General features: G+C 39.0%; 2 protein-coding genes across 2 annotated transcripts in view; one reads left to right on the top strand and one right to left on the bottom strand.

Moving 5' to 3' along the window:
• The window catches only part of LOC139994166 (zwei Ig domain protein zig-8), a 107354-nt gene extending 87685 nt beyond the window's left edge, over nucleotides 1-19669 (top strand). The window contains exons 3-7 of the mRNA XM_072016558.1: nucleotides 187-371; nucleotides 1003-1216; nucleotides 15848-16034; nucleotides 16947-17068; nucleotides 18452-19669. Coding sequence (XP_071872659.1) covers nucleotides 187-371; nucleotides 1003-1216; nucleotides 15848-16034; nucleotides 16947-17068; nucleotides 18452-18582 — 839 coding nt within the window. The 3' untranslated portion in view covers nucleotides 18583-19669. The remainder of the gene's footprint in view (nucleotides 1-186; nucleotides 372-1002; nucleotides 1217-15847; nucleotides 16035-16946; nucleotides 17069-18451) is intronic.
• Nucleotides 1-20862, bottom strand: part of LOC139994172 (uncharacterized) — a 243828-nt gene extending 222966 nt beyond the window's left edge. Inside the window, exon 1 of the mRNA XM_074112046.1 lies at nucleotides 20586-20862. Within this exon, the coding sequence (XP_073968147.1) occupies nucleotides 20586-20605 (20 nt within the window). The 5' untranslated portion in view covers nucleotides 20606-20862. The remainder of the gene's footprint in view (nucleotides 1-20585) is intronic.
• Nucleotides 20863-21055: the final 193 nt, after the last annotated feature.

Here is a 21055-nt window from a genome sequence, read left to right on the forward strand (position 1 = left end):
AAATCAACACGTTGATGTTGTATGCGAATAAGAAAAAATATTCAAAGTGAAAGAGGAGAGTAATTGGTTGAAATTGTTTTAATTTATCGGATTTATGGATGTATTAACGAAGGAAGATGACAATTTAATGATGAAGATTTAATAACATTGGCAGAAACTCATTAAATATTCATGGATTTGTTGCAGAGGAAATAATTGCTAATCTGCCACCCCTTCGAATTCCTCGATTGAGGCATCATCGAGTGACAGATTGGGATCCGTACTTCGAAAATGCAGAAGGCCAGGGAATCAATGGATCGCAGAACGTAGCGTTGCATCTTGGTGCGACTGCTCTTCTCGATTGTCGCGTCGCAATGCTCTCTGGCAAAAAGGTATTCGTTCATAAATTTCCATATCGAAGGTACAGAGCAGGAACAATCACGAATCTGTACGATTTTCATCGAAACGCTTACAGATTACTGATCACCACTTGCGAAACAAGTATTCTAAAACACCGATGATGAAATAGAAAGATATTTATCGTAATAAAACAGAGATGAGAAAAATTAACAAACGGACGAAAAAGATTCTAACTCCACGATTTCGTGTTCCATCGAGATGAGATTTTATCGTTGCGTGTTAAGAGAAATTAGTCGCGAAATGGCTGCGTTACGATCAAAAACTAATTTGATAAAAAAAAGGTAATCGCACATCGAAATAATTTGTACCGGAAAAGCGTTAAACACGCTAGCTACGACTAGTTAGAAAGTAACAAATACTGCAAATTAGAGAAACTGCTTAACGAGTTGACGAGTCAAAGCTGATAGAGATCGCTTAAAACGACTGTTGCAGAATCTTGTAAATACGTTCATCGATCGTTAGAGAATCTTGTAAATACGTAACACAGAGCCTGCCACGCAATCGGTGTTTTACGATGTAACTTGATTTAAATCCTCGTGTTTTAACCAAACAACTTCTCACGCAGAGTCACATGCAACTGTAGAATGTGTGTCGCAATTATAGGTCATGTGGTTACGCCGCAACGCCGACTGGGCATCCCTTTTAACTCTGGGTAATACCACTCACATTTCCGATCCCAGGTACAGCGTTAGCTTCCAATATCCAAACAACTGGAGGCTGGCAATCGCCGGGGTGCGCAGGGAGGATCGTGGATTGTACGTCTGTCAAGTGAACACGCATCCTCCGAGAATGCTCGTCACTAACGTCACTGTTCTCGGTAACGCTTTCTCTCTATTAGTTACAAAATATATAGATAGTCAACCATAATACCATCACCGATACTCATCCAAGCAAATTAAAATTGACGCGATAACAAAATATAGAGAAACGTTTAGTGCAACTGTCGCGAAATATCCAGTGCTTTTGGCGAACGAATTTTCATACTAATCACGATCGATGATCTCCTAGTCTAAAGTTAATGGATTTTCGATTTTATTCTGCGAATTTGACGTACTGTCGAATAAATAACACAAGCCACCGACAGGCAAATAAACAGCGCAGCACGCGTAAATTTTCTAGAAGCCAAGATCTCAAGAATGCCAAGATTGCTGGAAATTTAGCAAGATTGGACGGCTAGCGGATACTCTGAATCTTTCGAGGTTCTTGAATTCTTGAAGTTCTTGAATCAATGATGTTGGTAATAAGCTTTCAAGCCTTCGGATTAGCCGACTGGATTCTCAGACCCTTGGATTTCTTTCGTTCCGTACGACATTTAACTTCCAAATTATTCTAAACTTTCCAACTTTTAGAAATCTGTTCGAATGTTCGGTAAATACAATTTGAATAAATGACTGTATCCTACGTGTTACGAGTATAACGTCGCGTAACATTTAGTGGGATTAATTCGATACAGTTAAGCTTTACGCAAATTGGTGTCAAATTGCTCGACTTTCCAACAAATAAATCGTGTTGTGCTTGTCTATAGGTATTAGTCATACAAGTTTAGATCCACTTTTATCATATCCCATGTGTTCTGAAGCAAATATCTAAAGTTTCACCATTAAGTGTAATGCCTTGAGCTCTTTTATGACATAACTTAACAACATGTCGAATACCAAAGTTTTATTGTATCGATTACCCAAGTTTCTGCATAACACGGTAGCCATTATTTTTCAAGTTGCATACATTATTATTGTTATTAGAAATAATGGACAATCTACATATATATCGAGTTAACGTTATAATTAAGGGTGGGAGCGTGTAATGAATCTTCGCTGGAATTGGCCATCGTTGTTATATAATCGAGGTAATGTTGATTAGCACAAGTGTGAGTATTACGGAATCGACAAGCAATCGCGTTGATTAGACGCTAATAACAATGGTCTTAGGTTCGACAACGAATCCGCGGTCAACCAGATAACAAATATACTTTCTTCCAAATTGTAAGTCGGACTCGTGATTAAAACGTGAAGTATCCACTGATCGTAAAAGGCGTTGTTTCCTCGCTAATGAGATCGCACGAGAATGGTTACTGTTAGGTGTCGGTACAACTATTTCTTTTTAGGGAGAGCTATGCAATTCTATACCTCTGTTAGGTAAAACGTTCATCCCGTGATCCGCGTGACCAGCTTTTACTTTATTAACAACGGACTATCGGAGTAATCAAAATCGAATTACACAAGTATATGTCAAAGATGAAAGGACTTCCTCTTGGAATGTTTGGGAAGGTCCCCAATACTTTTTATTATAGCCGTATTTAAATAATGAAACTAAGAAATAATTGTTTATGATTTGATCCAATTATGTTTGCCCGAGATTAATGACAGTGGGCTTGGGCTCGAAGTGACATAACGGGTCGCTGAACGTAGCCACGATCACAGGAGGAACGTGTACCTAACAGAGGTATGCAGTAATTAAATAGCTCTCCTTAAAAACAAAGATTGACCCGAGGGGTACAGAGAAGCACGAAGAGGAGTATATAAGGGCAGTTCCGCTTGGACCGAGGTTCAGTCAGATAAGTTTTACTCGTACCGTGGACAAGTACGTTGAGTCACACCCGAATCGTGGATCAGTGAGTCGAGTTCGACTTAAACCGTGGAAGAAATCGCATTCGTCGTCCCGTTGACCGTGGATTCGTTATCGAGTCCAAGATCATTGCCATTCGCATCCCGAGTATCTAATTACCACGGTTACTTGTCAAATTCTGTCATAATCGTAATTGTACTAGTAAATATCTTCGCTCTTGCATAACAACAATGTCTAATGCAAAGAAAGATTCGTTACACGCCCCTGATCCTAATGATAACCCGACGTATATATACGTATATTCCAAACTTTTCAAAGTGTAAATATTTTCGAGATTGATCAAAAATAAATTGACGACATTATTAATACCGTATTATTGATTATCCGGATAATAAACATGCGAGATATCTCTGTTGCAAGTATATTCCATAAATATCGCGTCAAGCTATCAATCACAATTTATAATCGCTCAAACTGATGGCAGCCACTCCAAATAATTATACGTATAGCGTTTGCAAGAGGAGTATTAAAATATTATAATGGTCTGTGATGCGTTTCATCTAAAAGTAATTGAAGCATCGTGTTTACAAATTCGCTCATCCATCTATGTCTTTGGCGTTTAATAAGCACAAGTCCTTCCAATATCGCTCCTTTTCCTTACCAATAGCGTAACAAATAACGTTTGCCAACCTCTCTGAATTAAAAGGATATTAACGACGAGAAGTTTAATCAAAGTTCTTTGATTTACTAAGACCGGGACAGCAGGAGAAACCAAATGTTTCTCTGTTTATATCATTGATCACAAAACCCGTGGTATAATTATTTGTCAGGAAGTTTGCAGAAAGTAGCTCTGTCTAATGAATGAGTTGTTATTGAACTTCATGCACTTTCGTATACCTGTCTCGAGAGTAAATAGGAAACTAACAAGGTTCCAAGTGCAGCTAGCTTGTTAGTTAATTAGAATGACTTTTCGAGAAGTTGCTATCTATTTCCTAAGAGGGAGACAAACGCGTAACATTACCGCCCAAAATGATATGCGCGCTTACTTACTTTTGACGGAATATGAATCAGCTAGAAAATTACAAACAAGTAGAGAGCAGACTCGGAAGAGACGCTTTGTCCTTCGTTCGAATTATCATAGAATATCGCGTATAAACGTCAAGCAGTTGCAGTATTTTATTTAAGGAGATCGTTATACTCGGCTCGTATGGTCGTCAAGCTGTAGACAAGATACGTTTCAAAATGAGAGACAAATCGAGAGACTATCGCGACTGATTTCAACGATGATATGGTTTAAAATTGTTCGACACTTGGACGAATTGTAAATATAACTTTGACAAGATTTTAAAGAAACAATTTAAATTTCACGCGATATACAGCTGCTAATTTCGGAAGAAGATACTCATCGCAAGATACTCGTTGTTTTTGATCGTTCATCTGCCATTAATTCATATGTTATCAATAATAGTCACACGTTGTTAATAAAAATCGAGCAAAATGTCAGAATCAAAAGTCTTACAAGAAGGTACAAATTTAGCATTCGTTCTTTCCTTCGATTAGTTTGCTCGTAAACATTTGCTCGTGAAAATTCGCTTTCGAAATTTATACGAAATTCGCAAATAAAATAGAATTTTTAATTCACTTCCACGTAAGCCAGCTACTTAGATATTGCTTATCAACGCGCGCATATATATTATCAACTATTCATTTTGAAAACTCTGCTTCGTTTCCACGTTACCAATTTTACCAATTTTCTTCTTGCAATTTTACATTTCCTACGTCCGGGGTCTGTTTATTAGAAATTTTAGAAATCTAGGAAAACGGCTGTTGAAGTTTCAAACGTTGACGAGAAAGAGGAAATAAATTTCGGCCGACCAATTGTTTCACAGCGAGACGAGACAGCAGCCACGTGGTGAAAAATGGTTAATTATGCAGGCCGCGTGTAAATGCAGCGAGGAAATTTGCTATCGAGAGATCGGTATCGCGTAGCTAATCAAGTTGGCGCGCACGCGGAGGCAGTTTCAAACGACAGTTGTACCGAAAGTTTAACGCGATGGCAGGATCAGGTTTTCGCCAAGGCTGCGCCTCCAGCGTCTCCCAAAAGTACAAAAGTGGAACACGCCAAGGGGTGCGCGCGTTGATTTTATAGCGCGACGGGACGTATTTATACAAGAATTTGCAATTCCCCGGCTGTGAATTAGATTGCGCACTTCCTTTATTCTCCCTTTGTTTCGGCGACATAATCGGCCGAGAAACTCAACGAAATCACTGCCTTCAGCTCGTTTTGTTTGATTGTTTCTCAGATTGAAGGTCCTCGATGGGTCGTAATTCACAAACCCACCTTGCCTAGCGTCTACAAATCACATTTTTCTAATGATATTCTTTATCGCCGTCGTTCGACGGCGCAAAGTGTTCCAGTTTTCGTATCACAGCCCGTGGAACGAAAAATCTCGGATAAAAATAATGCCCTGACATCTGGAGCAAAATATTCGACGCTTCTAGAAGATTTTAGCCCTACGGGTTCCTAGCAAACCTGAACCAATTTTATCCGAGTAATTTCAAATGGCCAGTGGTTTCCATCGATGTATTTTTTACCGCGCTTGCTATTTCGTATCACGGCGCAGGAAAATTGGAAAAATTACAACGACTCGTACGTTATTCGTCGAACGTCTTTTATCGTTTTAAAATTATCTACGTAAAAGACGTTAACTGTAGGCTGAGCTGCTATATAAATTCCACTTGATCGCGAAAATTTGACCGTGGTGCATAAAACTGGCAAATCGATCGACGAACCTGGCCAACGAGCTTTAAACCTTCCATTACGAAAAAAACGTTCAACCCTGATGATACGAAAACAATTCTAACGAGAACAGGGACCGATCAAACAGGGGGAGCACGAGTATAATTTTAAAGAATATCGATGGGACCATATCGAGAGCCTGGTCGAAATGGACGAGAGAAAAGGCGAGTGATTAATTGCACGCACGCCGCTTTTCCGTCCTCTCTTTCAATATAAAGACCTCCTTTCGTGACCGAGTCCCCCTGAATTATCGACTGGTTCTCGCTTTTTAAATCGAAAAACCATTGGGCCGGCGGCGTATCGAGGATGCGTTCGAATACTCTCGAGCTCTCCGAAGCTCTCCACATCGGAACACGAAGCGGCTGCCTACTTCAAATTGCTATTTTCTCTTCGCGACTCGGTTTACAGATCGTCCCCCGGACCACGTCGAAACTTTTAACGGACGCTCGAGGATGGCCCATTTTAAATTCTCGTTAACGTTTACCGAGCTTCACGAGCCAGCTTGATCTTTAATTCACCAGGCATAGCTTCGACGCTGGAAAAATTGTTATTCCGCCGGTTAATAGGAAACTCGCGACAACCCTGTCACGAGAAAGTAACGGAGTGGACCTTTTGCTCACGGAACACGACTCTTTCTTCCGTTTATCGATCCATCGTTTTTTAACTTTATTAGATGCCCCATCGAGATTAGTCAAGGGGAATTTGCAAGTTTACTGAAATTTGAAAAGACCTCGGCCGAGTATCGGATCGAGTCAAAGAGCCTCGGTTTATCGATGGAAATTTATTCGCAGTTTCTTCTTGCCCTTCGTTTGTATACACACGACAATTGAAACAGGGTGTTTCTAAGGGTCGTTTTTACATCCTGGCAGAAAATGCTTACTTGGGTCAATTCCTTCCAGTTCTCGTTCGCGATTATTGCCAGAGATGGCGTAGGACAATTATCCGATTCCTCCTTGGAAATATAAAAAGTTCGAGCCGTAGTATAACGAAGGAGAAAATTGACATTCTTCGTTGGGAGAAGGAAGGGAGGAAATAAAAGGAAGAACGGAGAGAAAGAGCGCGACGAAAGTGGCACGATTCGGTAAACGGTCTATCGATGCTATATTAAGAAAATTCTTCTTCTCCCTGATTTTTATATTCCCTGCGTAATTTTAAGAATTTTACTCGTCGTAATATCAAAGCACGGGGGACACTCAAATATCGTTTCTTAACAACTCTTTTCCAAACTTTGTTCATCTATCGACTATCTTCGAAAATCGTCTTCTTTCGCCCTTTCTTTCTTTCAAGATTCTTTCCAGTTTCAACTACGTCGTATTAAAATACTATCATCGCGTGCTCCTTATTCCCGTGACAAAAAGTCACGATAAAATGACAAATGCGCGTTCTCCACTCGACGAAGCCCACACAAGCTTTTTCAGCCGCTGGAAAAATCCTCCGATGCATCGCCAATACGTCGCAAATACGTCGCACCGCCAACTTTGATCAATGTCCCTTTCGCTCGACCGTTCCCGCCGCACGAACACCGCGAAAGTGCAAAGATTCGCATCGACGAATTTGAATTCGTCAATGGGCAAGATATCAAAGAGAGAACAAAGCGAGAAGCAAACGAAATTGACGTTGTCGCGAGTCGCTCCTTCGTCCGAATCGTCGCTCGTCGCAGTTCCCTTGCACGCAACACGCCCCTTTTTCCGTGTCTCCACGACGTTGCCACGGTTTTCTCTATAGCCGTTGTCGGAACGGAGGAAGACCAGGGAACACGGAACTTCCGTTTAATCTAGTTAAAAGTAGCAAGAGTTTGCCGCAAGCTTCCGGCCGGGAAGTCCTCGCTCTGTCGGACTTCACGGAATCTTAAGCTCGACACGGTATTTTTCATCCCCCGCACTGCTTTCGACCCTCCCTTTTCTCTCCACTCGCCTTCTGTGTCCATATCCAGGCGGCTACTTAGGTCCAGCCTATGTTTCTCAGCTCCTTTCTTTTCCCTTTCCGTTCTTCTTATTTCTTTCCAAGGCTATCGGCAGCCGGAGAGTATCGGTTTAATTAGAAGATGGCCGAACTCGGATTTTTCCAGCAACCCGTCGCACATTCCCTTTCGAGTAATTTCGCGACTACGACCGCAAGTTGCCCGATCCCTCTTATGAGCAGGATAATAAAAGGTTAATTGAGAAGCTGTGGCCCGCAACAAAAGCGAACAACACTACCGCTTTTCAGCGGCTTCGAACGTGTATATCGGCCAGTTTTGCAGGAGCAATGGGTCAATACGTTCGATCGGGAGTCAATACGTTCGAGATCTCCGCCTTTATGTACCGAATTAGCCGAGATTTAATGTGTTTCCGCGTGCTCGTTAGGCGGAATTAAATTCGTAAAACTATAAGGCATCGAACTGAAAAGCTCCGACATAAAGCAGACTGAATAAATCATCTGGTAAACGAATCGGCAGTATTTCGTTTATTCATCGACGTTGAGAGGGCGAAGCTTGAATGGTGAAAGAGAAATTCGGAATACAGCGTATGAGATCGATTATTTCCATCGTTAATAGTAAAATGTGGATAATTAAATTAAATAAAATTTCAATGTACCGAGAAGAGAACAAATTCAAATGTAACCGAAATAGGAATGATAAATTGCGATAATCTTCTAATTTTGTTAAAAGTACGCTACATCGTCGTACAATGATATTGGAAGAAACTCTTTTTAAAGTTTCAGCCAATATATCGTGCGCAATTTTAAGAACATCTTCTCTGGTATACGTGTTATTTTTCAAACTTACAGTGTACATTTACGTGGAATCTTGTCTGTCACATACGAAATGAAAAGAAACTTTCCGTAAAAATCTGAGTTTGAATTATTATGAATTTTTATTCAACGGAAGATTTAGATGCAACCGGAGAATTATGTCGTTGCGATAATCTGCTACAGAAAATCGCGGTAAATTTTACCGAGTGAGATTATATTTCCAATGTAAATAAAATAAACGGAACGTTCTAGGAAGAGCTATTTGGAAATTAAAATTCAAGGGATTACTCGATTATTTCCGTTTTTGTGGTTAGCTTTGTGGAAGGTTAGATTCGCGCAAAGGTAACGAGAATCTCTTCTAAATGGTTTTACAACGTGCTAATTTCGTACGAAAGAGGCGAGTGTTTCTTAAGCGAACGAAGGTGGTTTATTTAAAGATGATTCGCAGCTATTTCGCAACAACACCGAGGTAAGCACGATATCTAAGGCAAGCGAGAGGCAGGGATAGTATCCGAAGTAAGGGTCAACGTAAGCAGGATGTTTCATAGATTACGTTACAAGGAGTTCTCTGCCGATGAATAATTCATCTCTGGCTAAACATCACACTGTACGAAATACTTTTCATTTTACATGAACGTTTGATTAATACCATGAATAAAAGAATTGCGCCAAGCTAAAATACGGAATAATCTACAAACCTGTTTGCAATATTACGTCGTTTTATTTTATTTACCACAACTACGTGAGTTAACTTCTTCTCGCGTGAACATTAATTTAATGTGTGGCGACACATGACTCACAGGACGAGGCGAAGCAACAGCGACTCGTGTTGTTGTGCCTCGAATCACGGATACCGCCTCGACATACGAAATTAGCGCGAGATTATCTCCAGGTAAAAACAATGTCGCCGTTGAGGGCAACCGTCGTTCCAAGTCGAATTTAAGTTTTTCGACTCCCCCCGACCGAAGCAATTACCAGTAATCGATTGTGAGTAATTATCGAGACTCGAGACGAGTATCTACGAGTTATTATCAAGTTATCCGCGAGCGGCTTATTCTATTTTGTTAAACACTTTGTACGAACGTCTATCGACGGTATCAACCTGTTTAATTATTTATTCTAAATACATTTGACGGTTGCAACAGCAATCATTCTCGTCGTTTCGTTATTCCGAGCCATCCATCATCCGCCACAAATGTTATTCCGAAATTTCTCGAAATATCATCGTCGACGAGTATTTATGTACTCGGTTGGCAACTAAGTGATTGCGGATTTTGTTATCAGGTGGTATTGACAAAATCCGCAATCACTTAGTTGCCAACCCAATATAACGAACGCGATAGCGATTTACCTCTGGAAATTATTAGATACACATCCTACTTTGCAAACGGTTGCAAATGATTATATATGGGTTCGAGTAGATCGTATCACAGCTTCGTTTATTTTCATTTCCACCCAACATCCTTCTAGACGCATCGATATACCATTGCCTCGTCGTTAGACGAATTTCGCTCGCCGCGTAAAACGAATCAGAAATCGTCGACAGGTTATTATGGTAAATGTGCGTGAATCGATTGCATTATGGAAAAAACGCAAGATTCTTGCCAAGCAAAAGCAAAAAGACGAGCAAAAAAGGAAGGATGCACTCTGGGGTATTCTTCTTATCGCGTGGCGTCGAAGCTTCGATTTCAGATCCATCATTTATTTCCATCAGATTCGAGACACGACGAAAGTCGAAAATATCGGCAGCATAAACGCGATATGCAAAAACCCAGGGTGTATCGACAGCACCCGTGTCGTTCCAGCGATTTTTATCCTTTCGCGAACAGAAGCTCTGATAAGGCGTGCCACGCGAAACCCCGAAGAACTCTTTTATCTCCAACAAGAACAAGAAAAGGAAGAAACTAAACACGAACACCGTTCGACCCTCTTTTCTCGCGATATCGTTCGAAACATCTTGATCGATGGAACTCCCTGATACACTTGGGAAAAACCAACTATAGTATCGATCGAACGCGTTACTATTTAGAGTATCAACGGGGCTAATACTATTTCCATCCGATAAGCTTTCCTTCCGCTGCATATATCGAGAAAATAGAAATACATTTAGTCTAGTCTATTTCAACGATAATAGTTACTTTTCACCGATTTTCGCCAGCTTTTACTTTATTAACAACGGACTATCAGAGTAATCAAAATCGAATTACACAAGTATATGTCAAAGATAAAAGGACATCGGGGCCTTCCTTTTGGAATGTTTGGGAAGGTCCCCAATACTTTTTATTATAGCCGTATTTAAATAATAAAACTAAGAAATAATTGTTTATGATTTGATCCAATTATGTTTGCCCGAGATTAATGACAGTGGGCTTGGGCTCAAAGTGACATAACGGGTCGCTGAACGTAGCCACGATCACGGGAGGGACGTGTGCCTAACAGAGGTATGGAGTAATTAAATAGCTCTCCTTAAAAACAAAGATCGACCCGAGGGGTACAGAGAAGCACGAAGAGGAGTATATAAGGGCAGTTCCGCTTGGACCGAGGTTCAGTCAGATAAGTTTTACTTGTACCGTGGACAAGTACGTTGAGTCACACCCGAATCGTGGATCAGTGAGTCGAGTTCGACTTAGACCGTGAAAAAAATCGCATTCGTCGTCCCGTTGACCGTGGATTCGTTATCGAGTCCAAGATCATTGCTATTCGCATCCCGAGTATCTAATTACCATGGTTACTTGTCAAATTCTGTCATAATCGTAATTGTACTAGTAAATATCTTCGCTCTTGCATAACAACAATGTCTAATCCAAAGAAAGATTCGTTACACGCCTCTAACTCCAGTGATAACCCGACATGTAGATATTACACCTCTGTTACGAAGAAAGGTATCTGTCGATGAAAAGACGTTAGAACGATACGAACAACGTATTTAAAGATGATTCTTCCTCGTACTTTCTGTACGAAGTGTGAATGATTTAGTGGTAGGAAATTTCTGTTAAAGATTGTATACGATTTACTGGTTTCTTGCAACATACGCGAGAAACTACCAGCAACAAATTTCACACTCTGTATCCTCTGAACCGAGAATCTGATTATTTGTCTCGTAAGTAACGCGGCTTTTCCAAAAATTATGTCGAAAGCAATGCAACTTACCGCGATATATGGATTGCTAATTCAACGAGATTAACTGCGCACGATTGCGATATAAAACGATGTATTCCGAAACATTAAGAAAGGTATAAAAAATAAAAATGTGCAATTACTATCATTCGGCTGCGACTACCGTCGCAATATCGAGCCACAGTTGCCACGCTCGTAAAAGGGAAGAAGGAAAACCTGATCGGACAGGAAGATCTTCCCTTTCGGCGCGTGTCGCGTATTTAACCGAGTTTTCAGCGATCGACGAGACAGATGGTCGGAGTGGCGCGACAATTTGCGCTCGTTCGGCGTGGAAAGACACGAAGACTCGCGAGTCGAACTTCGCACGCGATACGAATCACTGTTCGCGTACAAGACGCGCGTTCAATTAGGTCGTGGCGAAGGAAGCTTCCACTGTAAAGCTTCGTCGATCGATAGTACGCCGCGAAAGCACAATAAGATGATTTCTAGCCGCCTTTATCGTTGTCAACGCCCGTTCAACGGTGTACTTAAGACACGTTCCTCTGGCAAGGAATCGCGGCTGCATGCTTCCTTCGTCCTCTGGATCGTTCGATATTTTCTACCACTCGCGGCATTCTACCAGAGAACTCGAGCACTTTCAGCATTCTACTCGCAAACGAGCGGAGATAATTATCCCACTGTCGCCTTTGTCGTTGTTTTCCATTGTTATTTCTGATAGATTGCTTTGACAGACTATGTCTGCTTCAGCGTGCAAACTCTCCAACATACGCACGGTAATAACGCTCGTACGTGCGTCTACTAGTTCCTTGCGTTTGTGTATCTTATAGACGATGAATCGACGATGTAGAAAATTGTTGGAAGCGGATGAAAGCACGAGGCAAATACGATATGTCATTCTTGACGGTAGGCGAAATGGAATCGTATCAAAGGTACAATTGCGAATAAGAAAGCAGTGGAGATGTGAATAACGATAGGCGTAGTACGAAATATACGAGGCGATAAAAGTTATATGTCACCCGTTCGGGCCACGCAATTGCCCTAAGATTAGAAAACATTCGTTATTTCGGAGGGTTTTGTACGTCGATTTTTTGGTAATCGAGAGAAACGTCAAAAACTCTTCTGTCAATAGCGATTGAAACGTCCCGTAATATTATCCCGTGGACTTCAAACTATTTGCGAATTAGACTACGAGAATTACAATAAAAATTGGAATGTTCTATTTCTTGCTAAAAATTTCATAATCTAACTTGTATTTTATTGTCTTTTCGCGCAGAAACCGTCTCGCCGTATACTTGATATTTATTTAACACGTGTAGCAAGTTGTACAAAACGAGGAAACTGGTTAATTGGGGTTCGATAAACAGATTGCAGGATCCTTTTACACTTTGACAAATCATTTTGACTGGTATTGGTAAAGTAGCTTTGATGCAAAATTATTTTCAGTTTGTATACATAAAAAAGAAAATAAAATTCATTATATTATTCTTTTAGTTATCGTTGCGAAAGGCATTACATCGTTGCGGAAGAAAATATAACACGAAGTAAGAATTTTAAAATAAAATTGTAAAACCAATCGATTTGACCGGTGTGGGAGTTCTAGTGTTAATTTCACTATCAGAGACATTTCAGTTTGAGTTTTATAGAACCATATGCGTAGCTATATCTGCAACTGTGTTGCGTAAGAAAGACGATTCGTCCGAATACATAACTCTCGTAATTTGCTTCGAATGAGCTTGGAATTGTTTCAGAGATCAAGTTTATGGTAGAATAGCAGAGATTGAGATTCGTTTGTCATCGCCAACCGAATGATCCTTTTCGTACAGAGTCAGATAGGCATAAGATACGCTCAGGGTGAAAAGTTACTCTACTATGAAATTTTATCTTCTGCAGAAACGAAATATGATCTTCTGGTGAAGCTCGTCCGTCAATTTCTTGCGCTGACATTTTACAAGTTTTTATAAACTTGTACCTTCCATCGCGTATCTTCCAACCACGCATCTTTTAACCGTGACACTTTCGATTTAAAAAAGTCAAGAGCCAAACAACCGTTGTCAGTTTTCGATGCTTCGGTGATTCGATTAGCAAAGAAAATATTTCAAACAAAAGAGACAACGCACGATATCGAAATAATTGACGTTGTGAATGAATTCCAGTTACCAATTAATACACTGCACAAGCTACATTTTCACGTGCTTTCGACGAATATATCCTTTGAACCGGTTCATCAAACTAACCGTCACGATCGAATAATAACGAAATTTATCGACAACGTCATCGACGACGAAGCTTAGCCAAACAGCTGTGCTTTTAACATTTTCAAATGTCCAGCCCAAAATCATTCCAACTACATATAAATGATACAATACGAAGCGTTTCACAGGTTTCCCGTATTAAATGCCCCTAATTTCCATATATTTTCTCACATTTCAAACGTTACCAACCAGTCGCTATCGTAACAATGCCGATGAAATTTCTAAATGTACAAGTATCACGTAAATAACATATTCGAGTGTTACGTATCTACAAGTGTTCCAACGCTTTTACGAGCCAGTGTACGTTGTATACAAACACGATCGTGTGGTGGAAACCGCATTCACCGGTCTGTGATTGGAAATGCGCACGGAACGTAGTGTTTTCCGCGGCTATGCTGAAACGAGTTTGAATTTCGTGCCTGAAAAGATTCAATTACGTCGGAGGAATCTTGCAGAACCTAACAGAGAGAAAGAGAAAGAGAGAGAGAGAGAGGGAGCCGAAACGAGAGCACGTACCGTGTCACGTACCCTCCGTTCTTTTATTTTCCTTCTTATTTTTAACCGAAGGAACGCAACACCTTGTTGCGCGTTTTCCCTTCAAACTTCTCTTCGCGTTCGCCCTACCTAATTATCGAATGGGAGCTGCTTGCCCTCGCGAAAGAATAAACGCACGTCTGGGGAAAACAATCGCGGCAACGCGCGGCTGCCTGAAAATCTGCTTTCCCGGAAATAGGAGAACTTTGCTCGTAGCGTTATAGCGTAGCTTCCTACGAATCACGCGATTATGACTGTAGGAAATCGAATTTCGACTATACGCGTTAACGAAATAACTAACTATACGAGAAGTTGGACCGTCACGAGAGATAATAGAACGAGCTACTGTGATCTTGTCCATTTATTAGAAACGACAGACGCAGCAACGAGTATAAACTAATTTGGAATTTCTTCCTTCGCGTTAGAACTGCGTTACGCGTCAAGAAAACTTGAACCGAGCGTTAAATATTCGAAACATAATTTAAGGGTTTCTAAAATTTGGAACAGGTTTCAAGAAAAAAGGACTTTATCTTAGATGACCAAATAAATGAAAAGCATCGAACAGGTTACGTTGCAGGAACTTCGAAATTAGGAAATCCTGCGGATAAATCCAGGGATTCGTCACGGATTCGTAGGGTTCGCGCCAAGCTACTATTTAAGAACATCGACTCGAAGAAACCCGCAGACGTGAGTCCGAGATTCGTTCCGTACCCCTTAGCGCTCCTGAATACAGATTACTCTCAGTCTAGAGTTGTTAAATCCTAAATAGTATCATCTCGTGGTCGGGCAATAAGACAGAGCACTTTGTAGCTTACGCAGGCCGCGTGTTTCCTAATACCCAGTGTCCCAATGCCATGTGACCAGAATTAGACGATCCTTGGAGAATGCAACTCGTGCTAAATTATAGCTACGAACGGGAACCTCGGTTTCTCTAAATCCAAATTTCGCCAGAAATCGCGTCGTCCCAGAGATTAAAATTCTCCCAAGATAACAATTATATCAAGTATTTTATACTGCTCATTGCTATATTCGGATTATTTTATTTTATGTGTAATTGCTAAATTACATGTATTTATGTAAATTCATATTTTTATGAATATAACTTAGAAAGTGGAAGTTAGGTAGAAAATTGACATATCCACTGGGTATTAAATACTCTGGACATTTTTGCATTGTATAGCATAATATAGCATTCTGTTGATTTATGCATCTTCGAATTTTCCATAGATACGTAAAAATTCACAATCTAATAGTCGAGTATCCGATCTATGCCAAACATCTTCGATTCTTTGCCCTATGCCGTTTCTAAAACGATAGTTGAATTTTTCCTTCGAAGAAGATTTCTGTCTCTGCGTATTCACGATATATCGGGAAAACAGAAAGTCAAATCACCACAAAGATTTCATCGTTTTTTAGTAAGATGAGATTCGTCGCATTCGTTTTGTAGCTCCAGACATCAGGATTCTGGACGAAGCTAGACACGAACTACGTGATCGTTACTACAAAACCGGAAGCGGTATCGAGCTAGCTTGCGTTGCTCGACCTTCTTGTCCCGACTCCAGGATACCGCACCCTGTCTGGAGGAAAAATGGTGAAACGTTGCCGGATCATGTCAACGTTTATCACATTAATGGGTGAGCATATAGAGTAGCAAAACGGTCGATCGAACAGAACTACGATAGATAACCGACGTTCCGATTTACCTTCGTTCATCGATGTGCAATTGTGTCCACGTATCACTGAACACGTAACGTTTTATCGGCTCGTCTGCCTGCCGAAAGCTGTATTCCCTTCACCTATGTCCTTTCTTGATAACGAGCGAACCGTTTAATCTCCCTGGAGGCGCTTTGCGAGACGCTCGGTGCTCTTGCAATCGCTACTTCCATTTCTACTTGTCGCTTCCGCCGCCGCCTTCATACACGTTCCTTATCTTGTCCTTTTTGGTAATTTATGTTTTCGATGGCATTGAGCACAAGTTGCAAAGTTTCGACCGACTTTGTTAAGCTTATAGACGAAGAATTTCATCGCGCGATATCGGTACATCGATTTAAGTAAATTTTATTCGTTTTATCATTTTTTGCATTTTCCCAATTTTGTAAATTTTTCAAATTGCAGTCGTTAAACCTACCGTACCTATAAATTACAATCCGTGCGAATAACAAATTCTATATTAACCGATCAAAATACGATACATATGTTAAGCGAATCTTTATCCGTCGACCGACTGTCCGCCTTTATGATGCGATTCAGTACGGTTGCATCTGTTTCGCTAGAATCTAAATTACTAGATTAGAAACCTCGGCTGTCTCGTTAAATGTAACAAATTCATATCCATCGAGCGTTGGCTACGATCTATATCGCTGCATTTCGGGATACTGCTATGATTTAGTAGCCGATTTTAGCAACCTGGTAACAATATGTATAGTTTCTGCGGTATACATAGTCCACTGTATTCTCGTAATTTCGTCCATACTCCATGATCCTACGATCGAACACCGGAAATATACTAGTACGTCCGATATGTAACGTGACAACTGATTTTTCAGGTCGAACGAAGATCTGGTGACCAAGCTATATATCGAGCAGGCGAAAAAGACTGACAGCGGCGAATACTCATGCTCAGTGAGCCAATTTAGTACCGCCGCGGTGCATATTCACGTCCTGAATGGTAAATTGAATTAAAGGTCTTGCGTTCAAAATTTAAGTTTAATTCTAAAAGGATTTTTGTTCTACCAAGAGTACAGGAAATTGAGGCAACCGCTTGGTAACTAGATAAACGTGGAATAAAGAGGCTTAAAATGTCGAGGAACAACGTTTAAAAAGGAAAGTCTAATATTTAAACGATCGAAAAGGAGTTTAAAACAAAATTCGGAAAAATATGCGCGAGGTTCGTTTGAAATAGCGAAAATACATAAAAAGAGGATAAATGAAAAATTAAAACGTAGGCTAGGTACTTTTTTGTATTATATACAACTAGGTACAATTTGTATTATATATGTATTATGTAATGTATTATATACATCGTCAGAATTCTAATTGTCGCTCGACAAGTCAATATTTCTTTCCTTACTTTGATCCACGAGTTTTTTAAGAAATTAAAAAATTACTAAATATCCACTCGACTTTTTCATTTTTGAAATAAATCGTACATAGAATGTGGAAATGCACGTTGAAGCTTAGGTACATCATGTAAGTTACACGATCGTCGAATACGTAGCTGATTCGAAGGAAAAAGGGATTATCACGACCAGTCACATCCACATGCTAAATGCCATGTTTATTATACCGTAAAAACTGTTGCCTCTGGTTAAATTTTTAACGATCGTATAGAATGCTTGATCTCGTTAGTCTATTTGCGAACCAGCTTTAAGTAAACGTCTACAGTATAGTAAACGAGAGAGTGGTATTTATTGTCAAACTTCGTTGTTGCAAAATTTATGAAATAAAGGATAACGTAACATTGGATTATGACGGGACATTTTGTTAAATTTGTAAGTAATATCTTCCGAAAATGTTGCTTCGGCTTTGAGAAATTTGTTAAATTTCGTAAATATCGATATTTACTCGTAAGAATCATGTAACATTTATCGAATGTTCAATTTATTTTGGCTAAATTAAACAGTTTTTGCCAATTAAATAATTCCAACTAATTATGCATTTTAATTAAAAAAGGCAGTAATCTGTTATTCGTTTCATTCGTATAATTAAAGATCAAAAATATTCCAATTGGTGCGATGCCAATTTAAAACTTTACTTACTTCAGATCATAGAAGATTAATTACTGTTCCAAAAGTAGGACTTCGTGCATAATCGAAGTAATTAATTTCGGCAAGCTTATGGTTACCAAATGAATTGATCGAATTAAGTTTAAAAATATTTAAGAACTTCCCACTAATTCAAAACTTAATCTTTCGAATGGAAGCTTTAAATCCGACCGATACTGCTACAAACTCATTTGCACTTCAATTTGACGAACGTTTTATAAACAAGTTTCTAATCGCGAATATTTACTGTTTGATTTTCATATCTTTATATATTTTCTTCGTTGTAGGTGAGAAACAAGCAGCAGTTCACCACGATCAATGGAACGCAGCGCGAACGAATCACGAAAAATCAAAAAGTCTGTACGTCACAATCGCCAGCTTTGTGTTTCTTCGGACTTGGATGATCAACTCGCCATAAAGTTCGTCGAAACATTTTGAGGTTATGATTGCACACTGTCTCGCATCGCTCTCTCTTGTGCATATCCGCCAGAAAGCGTTTCCAGTAACGGATCAGTATTACGATGGAAGAAAACTGCCGAATAAATTGTACGCAATAATTTAGTGTGCATTGTATACAATATCGCAAAACCACCTACGAACGACATTGTGAATACTAAATTGTATCATTGCAATCTGGCAACAAAGTATATCTCGTGGAAATTTTGTTTTACGAAACCGACCGAACCTAAAAAAATGCATGTTACTATTCGACCATATCGATTTAATGCAACAGACGTGTGAGTTTTGTAATATTTCGATAGATTGTAACACAGAATAGAACATGATAAGATGTGATTCACCTAAAATAAATTGCGCCTTTGTCTTTCACGAGGTTTGGCTTATATTGAAATATACCGATTAATTAATTTAATATCTTTTTGTTATCCTATTTTAATTAACTTACAAATTATTACAGATCGTCGGAAATTTTCTAATGCTTGTTCGTTTCTACAAGAACTGTTCTTGATAAATGGTTAATGTTATATGTAAGTGTGTTAGTGTTAAAGCGAATGAAAGGTCGCGTTGTGCGTTTGTTACACGATTTAGGCTATACGATATTCATTTTTCTTTTTAGCGTAATCGCCATCAAAATCGATTTTAGATCGTCAAATATTTGGAATGTTATTCGGTATTCCTGACCGTATCCATCTTTAATCATATAGTAATTGTACCGATTAAGTTGAAAGTGTAATAGCAACCGTAACATGCATTTCTTAGGGCAAACATAAATATTCTCGACGAACAACTGCGAATACTAGTAGTTTAAAGATAAGGAATAGTAATAAACGTTCTATTCTTCTCCTCTCGATGGCCTGTACATAAAATACCTTAAATATTGTATAGTCAAGGAAACATTATGCTCGATTGGTCGATCTATTGCGACTTGACATAATTTTACAAGTGTGCAAATTGCTTGCTCTTAAATGTGTGTATAATTGCCCGACTTAAATCGACCAGTTTAGCTACGCGCATATGTTCTCAGATAATAAACTATCATTAACTAATTTCATCTAAATTTATTTGCTCAAATCATTCTACCTTCCCAAATATTTGCTTCTGTTGTCGTTACAATCATTTTGATAGATATTTATCTAAATTACTACTAATAATAGATTTTTTTATTCTCGAGTTAAAATGAATGAGTATCTCTATAACCACAGTTACCAAAAAGACCGAGACCACTTCCTCTGTTGCAATATTCTTATCGACTAGTTTTAGTAAGAAGCAGCCAGAGGTTTTCAACGTTATCGATGCAGCATAGGATAAGATTGCAATGTTTATAGTGGCTCCAACTGACACTTTTTGATATAAAATTACAAATAAAGAGTAGCACAGAAGAATACCCTATGATCAGGAACGAAATACAGAATCGTTACTCATTCTTCTAACGAAGCAACTGTTTGGAGCGAAATGCTCACAACTGCAAGCACATTATTATAGAAACAAGTTGTTGAATACAATAGGAATTATTTTTTAATTTAAATAATTACGGACGAGATATCTCGTGAATATGTTTTCTAGATGTTTTAGATACTCGTATGTACTTATGTGTTACTTGTATATACAAGAAAAATAAACAAAATTGTTCCCAAAAACAATATGTCATTCGTTCGGTATGAAGTTTCGAATTGATATTTTTTAAAATCGGAGGATATTCTACTACATTAACTGAATATAAATAAAACACATAATCAACTAATTCCTAAACTAATAAACAAAAGACATAAAAATGAAACGTTACTGCTTACAGATAAAGTAGATATCTATATTCACTACACTCGCAACAAAATTCTACGTAATACAACCAGCCACCCGTTCAGTTTCAGATCTTTTGTCATACGACATAATTGGGTGATCAAAGGAATAAAAATGCATGCAATTCATTAATATGTAAATGCGAAGAGCATAAAGAAATTTTACCTCGGCCCAGAAGAAGTCATCAAAAACTGGAAGTCATAACACAATATGGAAGTGGGAGATTGTGAAAAATCTGTAACAGAAAAAGATGGAATTATTTAATTATTTAATTCAGAGCTATAATATACATATACATATTTAAGAGGTTATTTGAACTTATCGCGAGACAATTGATCATATAATAAAGGTGCGTTCAGACAATTAATATTATTTTCAATATTATATCAATATTCAGGGTTTTCGACGTTATCGTACATAAGAGATCTTCTGGACGACCAATATATATTGTCAATATAGTGCTGAGAACGCTGCATATTGACAATAATATTGAACGTTTGAACCCTCTTCAAATCATACTGATTCTCCTTACTACTTACAACTTCTATACTTACGATATAATAGTAATTCGTGTTCGAATAAATGAATCCAATCACCAGAAGTTTATTTAATCGGACACTAACTAAAGTTTTATT

Source organism: Bombus fervidus, chromosome 14, assembly GCF_041682495.2.
Source record: "Bombus fervidus isolate BK054 chromosome 14, iyBomFerv1, whole genome shotgun sequence".
NCBI classification, from domain to species: domain Eukaryota; kingdom Metazoa; phylum Arthropoda; class Insecta; order Hymenoptera; family Apidae; genus Bombus; species Bombus fervidus.